Here is a 15,219-nt window from a genome sequence, read left to right on the forward strand (position 1 = left end):
ACTTCCAAAGTAGAATAAGTGCAGAGTAGAAAAATTTTTTAAAAAAAGTATTTTTTGAGCGTCGTTCCCTCCCCCGTCCCCGTTCCCTACTTATGGCCGTCCCCCGTCCCGTCCCCGTCCCCGTCCCCCGTCCCTTGTGACTATGGCCTATGTCCTCCATAAGCAAGTCAAGGCAATGAGAGACACAAGGAGTCCATGCTATGGACTTGAACTACGCCTCAAGCAAGCGGCCCATCTTGTGGCAATTGGACGCACTGTCTGTAATCACTTGAACCACATTTTCAGGGGCCAACCTACAAGGATGATGGATGCATGAAATTTGAATGAGAATATGGAAAATAAATGATAATTTTAAGTTGAAACTTGAGTAAAAGACAAAGGCTAAAGCTTCAAACTCAAAATTGTATCCCACCTCGATTATGGCTTGTCGAATGTGGCGATAGATGAAATCGCCTGAGGTTTTCTTCCCTACCCTTCCGGCACCCACCGCCCGCAAGAAGTAAGTGCCAAGAGGGCAAGACACTAGAATGTTGAGGATGCCCCTCTTCTTTCTATCGGTCCATCTGTCAGAGAGAATGGAACACCCATACTTCACCCATCCCACTCAAATGGGCTCGAAGGTCTTGTTGATTCTCTCCTTTTCTTCATCAAGTGGCTTCATGCGCATGTCGTTGTAAGTGATACCATGCCAAGGACCATGGCATGGTCCTACCATCCTTAAGGAATTTTAAGGACACGAAATGCGAGATTGCACTCAATGACCGTGCGTGCAATGCCTCTTGTTGCTTTGCTCGGACCCAAGAGAGAGAGCTCACATTCACTCCAATGTTGCTCCAAGAGTGTGGCTTGCCTCTTGTGTGGAACATCAAACTCACTTGGTCTCTTTGATGAGGAGTTGGAGTTGGTCAAGGGGGAGAAGGATGCAGAGAAGGATGAGGAGGATGTATGCTTTGCCGGCGGGATGACTTCGTCTTGTGCGGCGGCAACGGCGCGGGGGGGGGGGGGGGGGGGGGGGGGGGGAGAGGGGGGGGGGGGGCTGCTCTTCCACTATCACTTACTTTGCCAAGCAAGGAGTACTTCTTCACAATGCCATCGGCAATGTCTTGAGGGACCATCTTGCAAGGTGCAATTTGCCCACCCATCTTGGAGAGATGTGCAAGAAGCCTAGTGGCACTACTAATGTAGACCTTGACACAATACTTGCAAGTGTGTGGGAGAGATAAGAATTAGGGTTAGGTTCATTCATGTGGGAGACATACACAGAGAGAACAAGGGAGAGAGAGAGAGAGTTGTGGGGATAAGTCAACTCACCAAGATGAGTGTGTGACTCCCCTATCACACATGTATATTGCACTAGTACACATAGTGCACTTAGTACATTAAAAGTACTAAGTGTACTATGTACTATAACTTATGGGCTTGTACACACTATAAGGGTGGGCATAACGCCTTTACCCCAACAACCTCCCACTTAAAGGCAAAGTGCCCTTAAGTAAAGGAAAAGAAAAATCAGCATGTACATGATAATATACAAGGCCATATCAAGGCTGAAACTGGCCTCATCCAATGCCCATCAAGTGTCTGCAATGAGCAAACCGCTCCGGAGGCAAACTCTTTGTCAACAGATCAGCCGGGTTGTCATCCGTATGAATCTTAACAAGATGAATTTGCTTGTTCTCTATCACCTCTCTGATGAAGTGATACTTCACATCCACATGCTTCGTCTTTGCATGAAAGACAGGGTTCTTTGCCAACTGAATGGCACTCTGACTGCCACAATGCAACAATGGAATATCCCCGGTATAACCCAAATCAACCACTAACTGAGATAGCCATAATGCCTCCTTGCAAGCCTCTGTGGCTGCAATATACTCGGCCTTTGTAGTAGATAAGGCTGTGCACTTCTGCATCCTGGATATCCATGACACAGCACCTCCTGTGAATGTAAATACATAACCGGTAGTAGACTTCCGGTTATCTGGATAACCGGCATAATCCGAATCCGTGTAACCATGCACTAATGCATCCTGTTTGCCAAAACATATGCACATATCCTGTGTGCCCTTCAGGTATCTCATGACACCTTTCACTGCTTCCCAATGCTTCTTGCCAGGGTTGGCCATGTATCTAGAAACCACTCCCACTGCAAATGCAATGTCCGGCCTAGTAGCAACCATGGCATACATGAGACTGCCACAAGCTGAAGCATACGGAATCTTGGCCATATCAGCCCTGTCTCTATCTGACTGTGGGCTGTCCATAGCACTGAGTTTCACATATGGAGGCAAAGGAGTACTAGTCTTCTTCCCCCGTCCATATTGAACCTCTGCAAAACTTTGCCAATGTATTCCTTCTGAGACAAATACAACACATGCTGATTTCTGTCCCGAAGTGGCATCCATCTCTTTACGAGATTTCCCAGCAATCAACATATCATCAACATACAAGATGAGGATCAATAGACTGCCATCCAAAGCTTTCTTGGTGTACAAGCAGTGATCTATGTCACTTCTCCTGAATTTCTGGGATTTCATGAATGTATCAAATTTATGATACCATTCCCTTGGTGCCTGTTTGAGCCCATAAAGACTCTTTTTCAACTTGCATACAAGCTTCTCCTTTCCACTTACTGCATAACCCTCTGGCTGTTGCATATATATCTCCTCATGGAGATCACCGTGAAGAAAAGCAGTCTTCACATCCATCTGAATCAAGTCCAGATCATCATGTGCAACCAAAGCTAACACAGCTCTAAGTGTGGTCATTTTGACCACTGGAGAGAAGATCTCCTCAAAGTCCACACCATATTCCTGCTTGAAGCCCTTAGCCACTAACCTGGCTTTGTATCTTGGCTTTGCATCTGGTGCAACTTTGAGCCTGTAAACCCACTTGCATGGCAAAACCTTCTTGCCTGCAGGCAAATGCACCAACTTCCATGTTTCATTTTTGTGCAGAGAATCCATCTCTGACTTCATGGCACGCTCCCAAAGAGCCTTGTCTGCCCTTTGTAAAGCCTCCTTATAACATGAGGGCTCCCCACAGTCAGTAAGCATCGAGTAGTCAACCCCTGAAACAAACCTGTCAGGGGCTCTGGAGGGTCTAGTGGACCTCCGTACCCAATGATCATCATTTGCAGGTGGTTGTCCAGCCTGCATATCACCCATTGGTGGCTCCTGTTCCATGCCATAAGGCTGAAAAATCATGCCCGGTATCTCCTCTAACTATGGCATATCCATAGGGATATCTTCTGCCATCTCTGGCTGTCCATTTGGACCATTTTCAGCACCATTTAAGGGCTGGCCCTTGGTTGTTGTCCATGATGTCCATCATCATCAAAGATGACTCTGCCAGGCTCCTGTTGCCTTGCAGGCTCCTTATACATGCATGTTTCATCAAAAATGACATCATTGCTGCGTATAATCTTTCTATTCACGGGATCCCAAAGTCTATACCCCATTTCACCTCTGTCACCATATCCTAGGAATATGCATTTGTGAGACTTAGGATCAAGTTTGGTGCGCATTTCCCTGCGTATGTGCACGTACGCAACGCAACCAAACACTCTCAAGTGCTTGTATGACGGAGGCTTCCCTGTCCATACTTCCTCTGGCACTTTCCCACCAAGGCTCGTGTTAGGTGACCTGTTTATAAGGTGAACGGCTGTCATAACAGCTTCAGCCCAAAAACCATGAGGTAACGCAAAATGTGACAACATAGAACGGACCTTCTCCTGAATGGTCCTCTTCATCCTCTCTACTGTCCCGTTTTGTGGAGGATCATAAGGAGTAGAGAGCTCCCTCTTGATGCCTTTAGCATCACAAAAGTCCTGAAACTGTTTGGACATATACTCTCCACCATTGTCGGAACGCAAAGCCTTCAGTGTTTTGCCAGTTTGATTCTCAACAAGAGCAACAAACTTCTGAAACACTGAGAATGTATCACTCTTCAAACGAAGAGGATAAACCCACACCTTGCGTGTGGCATCATCAATAAAAGACACAAAATATTTTGCCCCTCCCAAAGAAAGCTGAGGCATCTCACATACATCTGTATGCACAAGCTCTAACTGAGCATCTTTCTGTCCAAGAGCTTTCTTGTGGGGGCACTGGAGTTGCCTGCCATATATACAATGCTCACAAAACTGAAAACGTGAAAACTTTAGAGAAGGCAAGTAACCCAAACGAGACAATTGCTCCATTCCCTTGACACTCATGTGTCCCAACCGGCTATGCCACATAGAAATTTCCGGCAGCTCGGTTGCATTTACATTAGCATGGTGACAAACACCTACATGCATGAAGTAAAGAGTGTCCACCTTAGAGCCTCTGGCAACAACCAGTGAGCCCTTACTAATCTTCCACTTTCCACGACCAAATGTGGTAACATAATCAGCATCATCAAGCTGTCCAGTAGAAAGCAGATTTTTCTTGATCTCAGGCACATGCCTGACATCATGGAGCATAAGCTGTGAGCCATCTGAAAACACAAGCCTCACATCACCTCTGCCAAGAATCTTGCATGCATGGTTATCACCCAAATAAACCACTCCTTCATTGCCAGCAGTATACCTGACAAACAAGTCTCTGCAACCTGTGACATGAAAGGAGGCACCTAAATCAATGATCCATGAGTGCATACCATGACCACCTGTAAGAAGTGAATGGGCATCAAGTGAAGACGTAAATAGGACCTCATCCTCACTGCCACCTGCATGTGACACATTGATTTCTTCAATCTTGACTCCACTTTTGCCCTTTGGCTTTACATCTTTGGCTTCATCTTTCTCTTTGTCTTTGCCTTTTCCCTTTTCCTTTTGATCATTTTTCCATTTGTAGCATTGCTTTTTAATGTGTCCCTTCTTGCCACAATAATGGCATTCCAAGTCCTTTTTGGAGCGGGACTTGCTCCTTCCCCGTTCTTGGCTTTTTCCCCTTTGCTGGGATCTCCCACGTGCATTCATTGCATTGGACTTTCCAACAGAGTTGTTTTTCCTGTTCATCTCTTCTTGAAGAAGAGCACCCTCAACATCTGCATATGACAGCATAGCATGCGAATTGCTAGTGGCTGTCCTGAATGTGTCCCAACTCTCTGGCAAAGTGCATAACAGAAAAGTGGCTTTGAACTCATCGTCCATTGCCAGCTTTTGATTTATAACCTGGCTGACAATACCATTAAACTCATTTAGATGGGCTGTCATAGACGCCCCTTCCTTCATCTGAAGACCTATGAGTTTCTTCAACCAATACACTTTGCTTGAGGCACTTTGTTGGGCATACAAGTCCTGCAATCTCTGCCACATTCCCCAAGCTGTCTTCTCTTCACGAATGCTGAAAAGTAAAGAGTCTGACACAGACAACATGATAGTAGATCTTGCCAGCTCATCCATATCTTCCCACTCTTCAGCAGTAAGAGAAGCGGGCATTACACCCCTTTCTTTGATAGGCTTGTGCTGCTTCTTCTGGAGCAACACATTATAGCACTGGGTTTGCCAAATATCACAGTTATGGGAGCCTTCAAGCTTCTTGATGTGAAGCAATGAAGAGCTCTCACCTGTGGTTGCCATAGCTATATGCAACCTGTCAATGCCTGACTCCCTGCAAAATGTGCAAACACTGCACCAAAAGCACACAAAGTGCTCACAGTTATTCTCCCAAGCTTTATCTCCCACTGCGGAAGCAAGAATGCAACTTTTCTCCCACTGTATGTGATGAAAACACCAAAATCTGGTTGCTGCAGATTTAGGACAGCACCTTAAATGTGCTCTGTTGCCCTTCCAAAGTACTGTACAGCAGTATCTAGTGCTCACCAATGATGTACCAAACCTGTACCGACAAGTACAGCAGCTGAAATTGAACCTTTTCCTTACTCAAATCAGTGTACAACCATGCCAAAACATGCACAAAGCTGTGCCAAATCTATACCAGCAGGTACAGTAGCAATAAATGCTCTCCTGGCTGTCCAAATGAGTGAAAATCAGACTTTTACAGTCCCGAATACTGCATACAACAGTCCCGAACAGAAATTGGGCAAAAGCCCCTTGACTGCAAGCTGATTTTTGAGGATTCAAGGCATAAATGTCTTGCCTGCTGCTTTGCCAAGCTCAACAAGCATACGAACTTGAAAAGCCCCTTGATTTAAGATCAATTTCTGATCATACACGGTACATTGACGCACATGAAGGCATCCACAGTGTTCACGATGCTTCCCCCTGGCCACATGTACATCCAAATAATGAAAGCCCTTTGATTTACAGGCACATTGAGTGCTTGTAAGGCATCAACACATTATCCACAGCATCAACTGCGAGTGCCTGCATGCAAATCAACCCAATCGGCACAAAAGCCCTTTGATTTGCACTGCAATTTTGCCCAAATGTGCGATTTCTCACATCATATAGCATGTATGAGTGCTTAATTGCACAATTACATCAAAAGCCCCAAATTTCGACATCCAATTTCCTGCAAATTGATCTTGATTGTGACCAATTTCCTGCAAATTGATCCTGAATGTAACCAATGTCACCCAATTTTGCCAATTTTGCTCAAAATTAAGCAATTCGACACCTGTACCTACTCAATTGTTGATTGTACTTGCTCAATTGCAAATCCCAAAAAAAATATGAGGAAAATACCTTGTAATTTCTGATTTTTCTTCAATTTGCAGGCTGAATTTTGTTGTTGCAGGAAAAGGGGTTGATGATTTTTGCTGTTGCAGAAAGGGCGGTGGCTATGGAGATCAGTCTGTGCCTGTTTGAGGGTTTACGAAGGGGCTTGCCTCATCAACAGCTTGTCTGCTGGCCCGTTTCAGGCAGGGCGTCCGTGTGTCAATAAGTCGGAGTAGGGATTTCTCTGTGTGTTACGCACGTGCCCTCAAGCCTATTCCTCGCATTTGTGTAGTATCTAGCAGTTGGTCTTGCACGCGTAGTCGTGAACATGCCTGCCTTTGCCTGTGTTCGCTCCACGCTCAGCGCACCATCGGCTGTTGCCTGTCAACGCTTTCGCTCTGGCCTGTTATATTGACGCCTTGTAGCGCTACGAGCTCGCCTTAACCTATCCGCCTTGTGGACCAGCGAAGCAACCAAAACTTGTGCGTGAGGTGTCGCAGAGCGCTCTCTGTTCTGATTGAAGAGCCTTGACCTCCTTGCGCAGCAGCTTAGCCCCTGCGACCAAAATGCATGTTCGCCTGCGGGTACTCGCTCACGCCCAGCTAGTTGAAAGTTCGCCACCCAACGATTGAAAGCCAGCCGTCTAGCTTCAATGTTCTATGCTGGCCGAAGATGCTATCAAGAGGAAGGGAATGACTATGGCTCTGATACCAGTTGTGTGGGAGAGATAAGAATTAGGGTTAGGTTCATTCATGTGGGAGACATACACAGAGAGAACAAGGGAGAGAGAGAGAGAGTTGTGGGGATAAGTCAACTCACCAAGATGAGTGTGTGACTCCCCTATCACACATGTATATTGCACTAGTACACATAGTGCACTTAGTACATTAAAAGTACTAAGTGTACTATGTACTATAACTTATGGGCTTGTACACACTATAAGGGTGGGCATAACGCCTTTACCCCAACACTTTCATGCCCCCGACTTCCCCTCGTTCTTCTCATGGGTAATGGCATGCAAAGTAAAGGCTTCATGCTTTTCTCTCATGGTAAAAGAGGATAGAGGGGTCCCAAGAGAAGGAAAGGGAAAGGGAGGGAGAGGCTTGAGGAAGAGGGAGATGCTTGAGAGAGCCTAGAGAGGTGAAAGGCTTGAGCCTTGAAGGAGAGCTCGAGGGAGAGGATTGATCTTGAGCAATGAGCACTTGTGAGGATGAGGTTGGGGGAGGGGCTTTTATATGGGATGCATCATGCATCATGCGAGCAAAGCAAAGGGCTAAAGGCTAAAGCCTAAAACAATCCCCAAAATGCCCAAGAAACAGTGAGAAAAATGGTCAAAAAACAAAAAAAAAACGGTCATCTGGATTCGACCGAGCCGAAACCGAACTGCCTATACTGAACCAAACCGAACGTATCGAATGGACTGCCTGGGCGGTGTGCAAACCGGGTGCCACTATGGTCCATGTCGTGTGTGAAAATAAGCCAAAATGATATTTCACCCAGACCAAAAAGGGATTTTTTTTGGGATTTTGGTCTCGTGTTGCTGGCCACCGACAGCCCCTACTCTAGGCCGACCAGCAACCCAACCCCAATATATATATGCATCACTCCATCAGCATAAAGAACACATCATTAAACAACAAACCACCATCTGTTGTGGCCGGCCTTCCTCTGCAGCAGCCTGGACCTCATCGTTTATCTGCAACTAACGTCGGGTCCTTCCTCTTCACACAGCTACCGCCTGCGTTTCTGTCCATACCTCTGTGATGTCACCTCTACCCTCTACAGCAGCAACACTCCCTGATCTGATATCTGCAACGCTCAACCCTTGATACCTAAGCAGCAGATCTCATCTACATCAGGACAGTAGCCCTCTGCTCATCACACCTCCGGACAGCAACCCATTCTCTGCTCATTCGACATCAGGACAGCAACCCTCTCTACTCATCATCACTTGACATCGGGACAGCAGCCCTCTCTGCACATCATCACCTGACGACATCGGGACAGTAGCCCTCTCTGCTCCTCAAATCTGTGTTTCTCCTGCAAGCTACTCATCTGTAGGTTTGCATTTGTCTACATCACCTCACCTTCGGAGAGCCATCACCTCACATCGATGCGTGCCTTCGACATCCATCCCTGCACCCCTCCAAGTACTACAACACCCTTGTCACCAGAGCCTACACCCCTCAGATACCACAGCACCCTTGTCACTAGAGCCGGCACCCCTCAGGTACCGCACCACCCTTGTCACCAGAGCCTGCACCACTACACCTTCCGCTTCCCAACACAAACATCTACCACCTCAGAGTGCCTTTGCATCCACCGACATGAGCCTTCGACACCGACCACCTCTCAGAGTGCCTTCACCTCACATCGACGCGAGCCTTCGTCACCGACCGTGTGCTTCAGCTCAAACCTCGTCTTTGCTTTTTCAACGGTCTACTACTCAAATCTCCTCACATCAGAGGGCCTCTTGTAGTGGATTTCATTAACTATCATACATACACTCATTCATCCATTTCATGCTGTGTTGATTTGCTCTCATCTCTCGCACATCCGGTTCTTTCGTCCTTTTGCCCTCACATGCCGTACCAGGCATTTTGTTGTCATGTTTTTGGATGGATCCTAGGGATCCCATTTACATGGCAGGGCATACGTACAAGTATCATTGGTAGATGGGGCTTCTTTGCAATCATGAGCTCAAATTGAAAGCATATGTACTTGTGGCTTTCTTTTTATTTGTATGACTTTTTTTTGTTGGGTGGCCAATGCTTGGTTTAAAAGCCTACGAAGTCCAAGTGATGGGGATGCCTTGATGGACGAGTTTTGGTTTGCCTAACGGGACATTTGATGGGTTTTGCAAGTGGTAAGCTTTAAATTTAAAAACTTACCTTTTGTAAAAAACATAGCAAATTCATATTACTTTCATTTTCTTGACCGCGCGAAATTTGGTCCAAGCGGACGAAGTGTCCCGCACGGGAACCCTAAATGTCCACCCTCCCAGGCGGACAAACACACAAGGATTTTTATCTTAACCTCCTCCACATGAACTGACTCTATGAGTCACGGGGACACCTTAGGACACACATGCCAGTGCCCCCAACACCAGATCACCCCATATTGCCACTTGTCATGTTTCTCTCTCCTCTCTCTACCAGAAAGATGGCGCCTTTTTCTTCATGCATTAGAGAACTAAAAACTAAGTGTTTTCTGATGTTATGAGAGAAGAAGAAGAGCTGGTCATATTTTATCTTCCTTGCTACCTGGTTCTCCAAATTACTCTAAACCCTTCTCTCTCTTACTTACTCATTATAACTCTTCCAATAAGTCTACTATGTGCTGTAATTTCTGAAAACAGCATGGGCTGTAAATTCACTCCTATTTGCAAGTTTTCCATTTCCCCACGAAGCTACCAAGCAAAGGAGCATGATAACATGCTGTCATCCAAGAATTAGGGCTTGGAAACCCTAATTTCAGACCTGCAAATTTTGCAACAGCTCTTGTTTGCATTAGTAAAAGTGGTGATAGTCGTAACCTTACACTTACAATTACTTTTATACTTCACATGTACTCCAAAGAAGCAAAACTATAGCAAAATTCAACCATGAGAGCTGATGGAAAGTGGATGTATCTTGACGTACTTTGGTGCAAGTTGTTTACTATCAATCAAAGCAATTGCATGAAGCCTCACTTGAGTCTTTGCCTGGAGCAAGATGGTGAGTGAAAGAAGAGATTGGTTGAGCTTTCTAGGTTGACTGATTCATGTGTGATCACTTGGAGATGGAATCCCAGGGTGCTCTCACGATGATGAAGGGCTGAAAGTGCCAATCTAATTGAAGACTTTTGGTTGCTATTGTTTGCACCTCCAATTGTAAAGAATTGGTAGTTTGACAAGGTTGGGCCTTGGGCTGTCTTCTAATGATGCTTGATGTAATGTACTCCTTTTTGGTAATGAGAATGCCAACTTAAGGAGGGGGGGGGGGGGGGGGGGAGGACCAGCCCATCTTCTAGTCCCTATTGCAGTGTCAATTGTGCTTTAAAGCAAACTGATGCAAACGTATTTTATGCTCCATGAGTATGTGAAAGGATCCATGATGTTTTGTTGTTTAAGTAAGTGCAATTAATCTTGGTACACGCATCTCCTGCATACTTACAGAATGGCCCACCTCATTTTGTGGGAAATTAAGGGCAGATTATAACAAGAATGACTTTAGACCTTAGACTATAAACATGAGGAGAGGATTGGGAGTCACTGAGAGCTTCTTGCTTGGTCAATGCCCTCTTACAAGGTCTTCCTTACAACAGCTTGGATTGGGTGGGGGTTGTGTGATATGGAACTCATAGTTCTTATCTAGGAGATGCTATGTGCTTGGTTCTTAACCCCTAACGTCCTGGAAAGCACCTATGGTTGGGAGGTGACAAGTTGACCATCTCTATGCGTTCTCTTGAAGATTTATGTGCAGATTATTGGAGCAGGCTACAGAACAGGAGCATCCACAGCCAGGAGTCACAAATATGAAGCTTCTGTTTTATAATGGTCGTGCGCGTGCGTGCGTGCGTGAGAGAGAGAGAGAGAGAGAGAGAGAGAGAGAGAGAGAGAGAGAGAAATGAAATGAAATGATATATTAACGTCTTCAAAAGGCCAAAATGACCTATGAGACCAAAAAGGTTACAACAATTGGTGGATCTGATACAATGTCTGTGTAAGAAAAGCTAAAACAACTAAACAACTAACTGAAACTGAAACAACAACTATGAGGAAAAGTAAGGTACTCAGAGAGAGAGAGAGAGAGAGACTAACCTGTGCAAAACCCAATTGTCATGCAAGTGCTTGACTCCTTCAAAGAGCTGAAGCATCAGACATTTCACCTCGCTCTGACTAAATGGCTGCTTAATGGTTTCCATAAGCCCCTTTAGATCATGCTCCATGTACTCCATGACCATAAAAATGCTGTCCAGATTACTGCCTACAACTACCTCTTTCACGTCTACAATAGAAGGGTGATGAATCGAAAGCAAAACATTAATTTCTCTCAAAGAAGTCATCGGAAATCCTTCCCTCTCTTTCTCCATCTTGACTTTCTTCAGTGCAACTATTTCTCCTGATTTCTTGTTCCTGGCTCTATAAACCACACCATAGGTACCTTCATCTATCTTGTTTAACCTCTCAAACTCGTCCACACTTCTACAGCCTTGCAGCATGTTTATTGTGCGTAGTGGTGGAGCTGTTGGTGCTGGCAGTTGTTCTTCCTCCTCAGACTCCACTTCAGGATGTTCTTCCTCACTGTCATGATCTGCATCTTCATCAAGATCCATAAGCTCCCTGTCATTCAAGTCCCTCTCATACTGGTCTCCCACACGATCGTCATAATCTTTCACTGCATTGCTTTCACTGGCTGCTCCTGAAATGATTTCAGACTTGTCCTTGATGTACTCTCCAGGCTCAGGTGACATACTGTGTGCACTACCATCTCTGCCTCCCTCCTCATCTGGTGATACGCGCCCCCCCTCATCACTTTCTGTACTCATAGATTGCTGAATCTTTGCTTTTCCGGTAACAAATGGCACCTTTCCCTCGCTAGGAGATGTACTTTCCTCCGCCCAGCGAGAAGCTGCAATATTGATGCGAGGGGCCCTGTCTGCATCATCATCTTGCATGGGGCTACCCGAAAGTTGTCCCTGCTCTGATTCATCCGAAGACCTGCTGGAGACATTACGGAAATATGCATCCCGTTGAGCTCTCTCCATGTTGCTATCTGCGCCGAAGGGTGAAAATTGGGGGTGCTCAGGCGAAGGTGGAGAGGGTGTGTAAGACCCTCGTGATGTCGATTTCCTTGAGCCACTTGACCCCACCGACACTGGCTTTGAACCGGGCAAAGCAAGAGCCCTTGCAACCGAGGCATGGGGCACAGCACTAGGAGGGGTAACACTTGGCCGAGATGAGCTTTTGGGGGGGGTCTCACGGGTGACGTTTGTTGGAGGAGTTCGATGATGTGGAGTTTGTTGCTTGGGAGGAAAAGGTAATGGTGGTGGAGGCGGTAGAGGTGGGGAGGGGGTTAAACCTGAGGGTGGAGGAGGCAATGAGGGTGAGGTTACCGCTGCACCTGGTGGTGGGCGTGACTGCGACTTTTTGGCAGGGCTGGTCTTCAAGGACGGCGCTGCTGTAGAAGAAGGGCCAACCACAACACCAGACCCTTTGAGAGGGTGTCTATCATCAAGGTCCCACACAATGGGGGTGAATTTTCTCTTTTTTAGTACTGGGCTGGAGCTACCACCATGGCCATCTTCAGCATCTGTCGCCGCAGCTACTGCATGATACTGCAGCACAAGCTTGGACGATGTTCTAGAGCTCTTTCCTGCCATAGCTCCTTCTATGACAGTAGCAGCATCTTCAGGCATGCTGCCACTTGAAAGCTCTCCAGGCTCCCTCTCTGTATCGGTCCCTTCAAAGCTGTGATCGTCCTGCCCAGAGAGAGAGCTTGCACTGTCATCACTGGAGGCAGAAACCCCAAATGCATCAGAAGCCCTAGCTTTGTCAGAAACTCTAGTTTTGTCAGAAACCCTAGAAGGGGCTGCTTTAGGCTCTGCACCGGCAGGAAGAACTTGCGAAGGCTTGTCTCTGCTATCCCTGCTTTTTTCTCTGTCGCGGTATCTATCCCCTTCTCTGAGCCTCTCCCTTTCTTTGCTGTGGTGGGAATCTCGCGCGTGATCGCGCTCATAGTCCCTGTAGTCTGCCACGGCACCTCGATCGGCAGAATAAGATGAAGAATTGGAGCTTACCCTGGCCCGAGACGCCGACGAGTTATTCCGACTGTCCATAGGCTTGTCTTTACGATCATCCGAGAATCAGCAAACCTCCCTCCACGGTGATGAAAGAGCTTCAATACATCCATACGTATCATTATATGTTTATATTTATATATTTTTAACCGAAAGATTTTTTTTTTAACCGATAGATATATATTTATTTATTATCATTCCATGTTCAACAAATCGCACACCAAAGACCATCTGTTATCTTCTAATGCAAAAGAAGATTGTCCCTATGAAATCTGATAACCTAACTGAATACAACCTTTAGGAGACTGTTTTTCCAGAACTTCACCCTTCTTAGTCCAGATTTTAACTACTGGTCTGGTTCCAACCGGATTCTCTATAAAGGCCACATAAGTGTAATCAATTTGTTTCACTTTGCAGTACCATCTTCTGGTCTTTGGTCCAAACTTTACTGGCTTTGACTTCAAGTTTAGCTCTGTAATTTCTTGAAAACATAGAGAAAAACATGTTAGGCTTAGCCCAATATGTATGAAAGTCTCCCTAGTAGGAATAGGAATCAAATGATGGTTGTTTGCAAAGCCTGAATCATCTGCATCATCTCTTCCTTATTCAGCTTATTCACATAGTAAATTGACCAACACACGTATATACATTTATGTATCAACTCTATCACACCTATCCCTGTATCGATTACTTTTTGAAAAACTATACAGTTCCTGGTATTCCATAGCTCCCAACAAAGACAGTAGAACCTGGTTATATTGAAGATTAAGTCAACATGTCCATCATTAGTTGACCATCTCCCTAAAATCCACTCCCCCCATTGGCCTTGTATTCATGTATTATAGCAGACCCATTTCCCAATTCTAGTCCAAGTACCTCTGATAGCAGGGCAGTCCCAAAAGACATGTTTCCCATCCTCAAAGGCAGTCTTGCACCTAGAACGGTAACCGCTGGTAAAGTTTCTCTGAAACAGCTTAATCCCAATGGGTAAAGCACATACTCTCCAAAGAAATACTTGGGATTTTGTGGGAATATTTATCTCCCATATTGCTTTCCATCTCTTTCTCCAGCTTTGGAACTCTAGCTTACCCTCCAAATTTTATTGCAGTAAGTTATGTTTTTCTCACTTTTTCTTAATTCCTTATAAAAGTCCTTTATTGCCCCTCTGTCCAGTTTTACACCATATGCACTTCTGATGTGTTCTCAAGGCTAGATCTCTCCCCAGCATAGCAGCAAAAAATAGTCATAGATTGACCTACCTTTTACGAAGCAATAGATTGACCTACCTTTTACGAAGCAATATTGTCTCTTGGAGATGGCTTCTTGGAGGACAGAGGTAATCCTTATATCAATAATTTTGGCCAAGATTTTATATATAACAGTCAACAAGGTAATGGGTCTACAATGATTAAGCCTGTCACATAGGCTGCTTGTTTAGGATTTTATCAATAATCCTTATATCAATAATTTTGGCCAGGATTTTATATATAACAGTCAACAAGGTAATGGGTCTACAGTGATTGAGCCTGTCACACAGACTGCTTGTTTAGGAATGAGTTTCACCTTCAAATCCTTATCCAAACTGCCTGATATGAAGGCCTCTTTGCAAATTTTCGACACTAAATACTTTAATGATGGCTAAAAAGCAATGAAGAATTCTACTCTCCCCAGCTTTTGAAGGGCAACCCAGCATTCTTCAGGTTCAATATCTCTCAAGCCACTTGGCCTTATCAGGATCCACTCTATTGTTCACTAGTCCTAATAGTTTTCTCTCACCTTGGAGTCTTCTGCCTAAGCAGACTTCTTTCAGACTGAGAGTGGAGCCCAAGAATTCC

General features: G+C 45.4%; 1 protein-coding gene across 1 annotated transcript in view; it reads right to left on the reverse strand.

The window, feature by feature from the left end:
* LOC147611622 (cyclin-dependent kinase G-1-like) overlaps nt 1–13,505 on the reverse strand; it is a 49,415-nt gene extending 35,910 nt beyond the window's left edge. Inside the window, exon 1 of the mRNA XM_086784695.1 lies at nt 11,406–13,505. Within this exon, the coding sequence (XP_086640821.1) occupies nt 11,406–13,423 (2,018 nt within the window). The 5' untranslated portion in view covers nt 13,424–13,505. The remainder of the gene's footprint in view (nt 1–11,405) is intronic.
* Nucleotides 13,506–15,219: the final 1,714 nt, after the last annotated feature.

Source organism: Cibotium barometz, chromosome 47, assembly GCF_041138505.1.
Source record: "Cibotium barometz isolate CiBa-2024 chromosome 47, ASM4113850v1, whole genome shotgun sequence".
In the NCBI taxonomy this organism is placed as follows: Eukaryota; Viridiplantae; Streptophyta; class Polypodiopsida; order Cyatheales; family Cibotiaceae; genus Cibotium; species Cibotium barometz.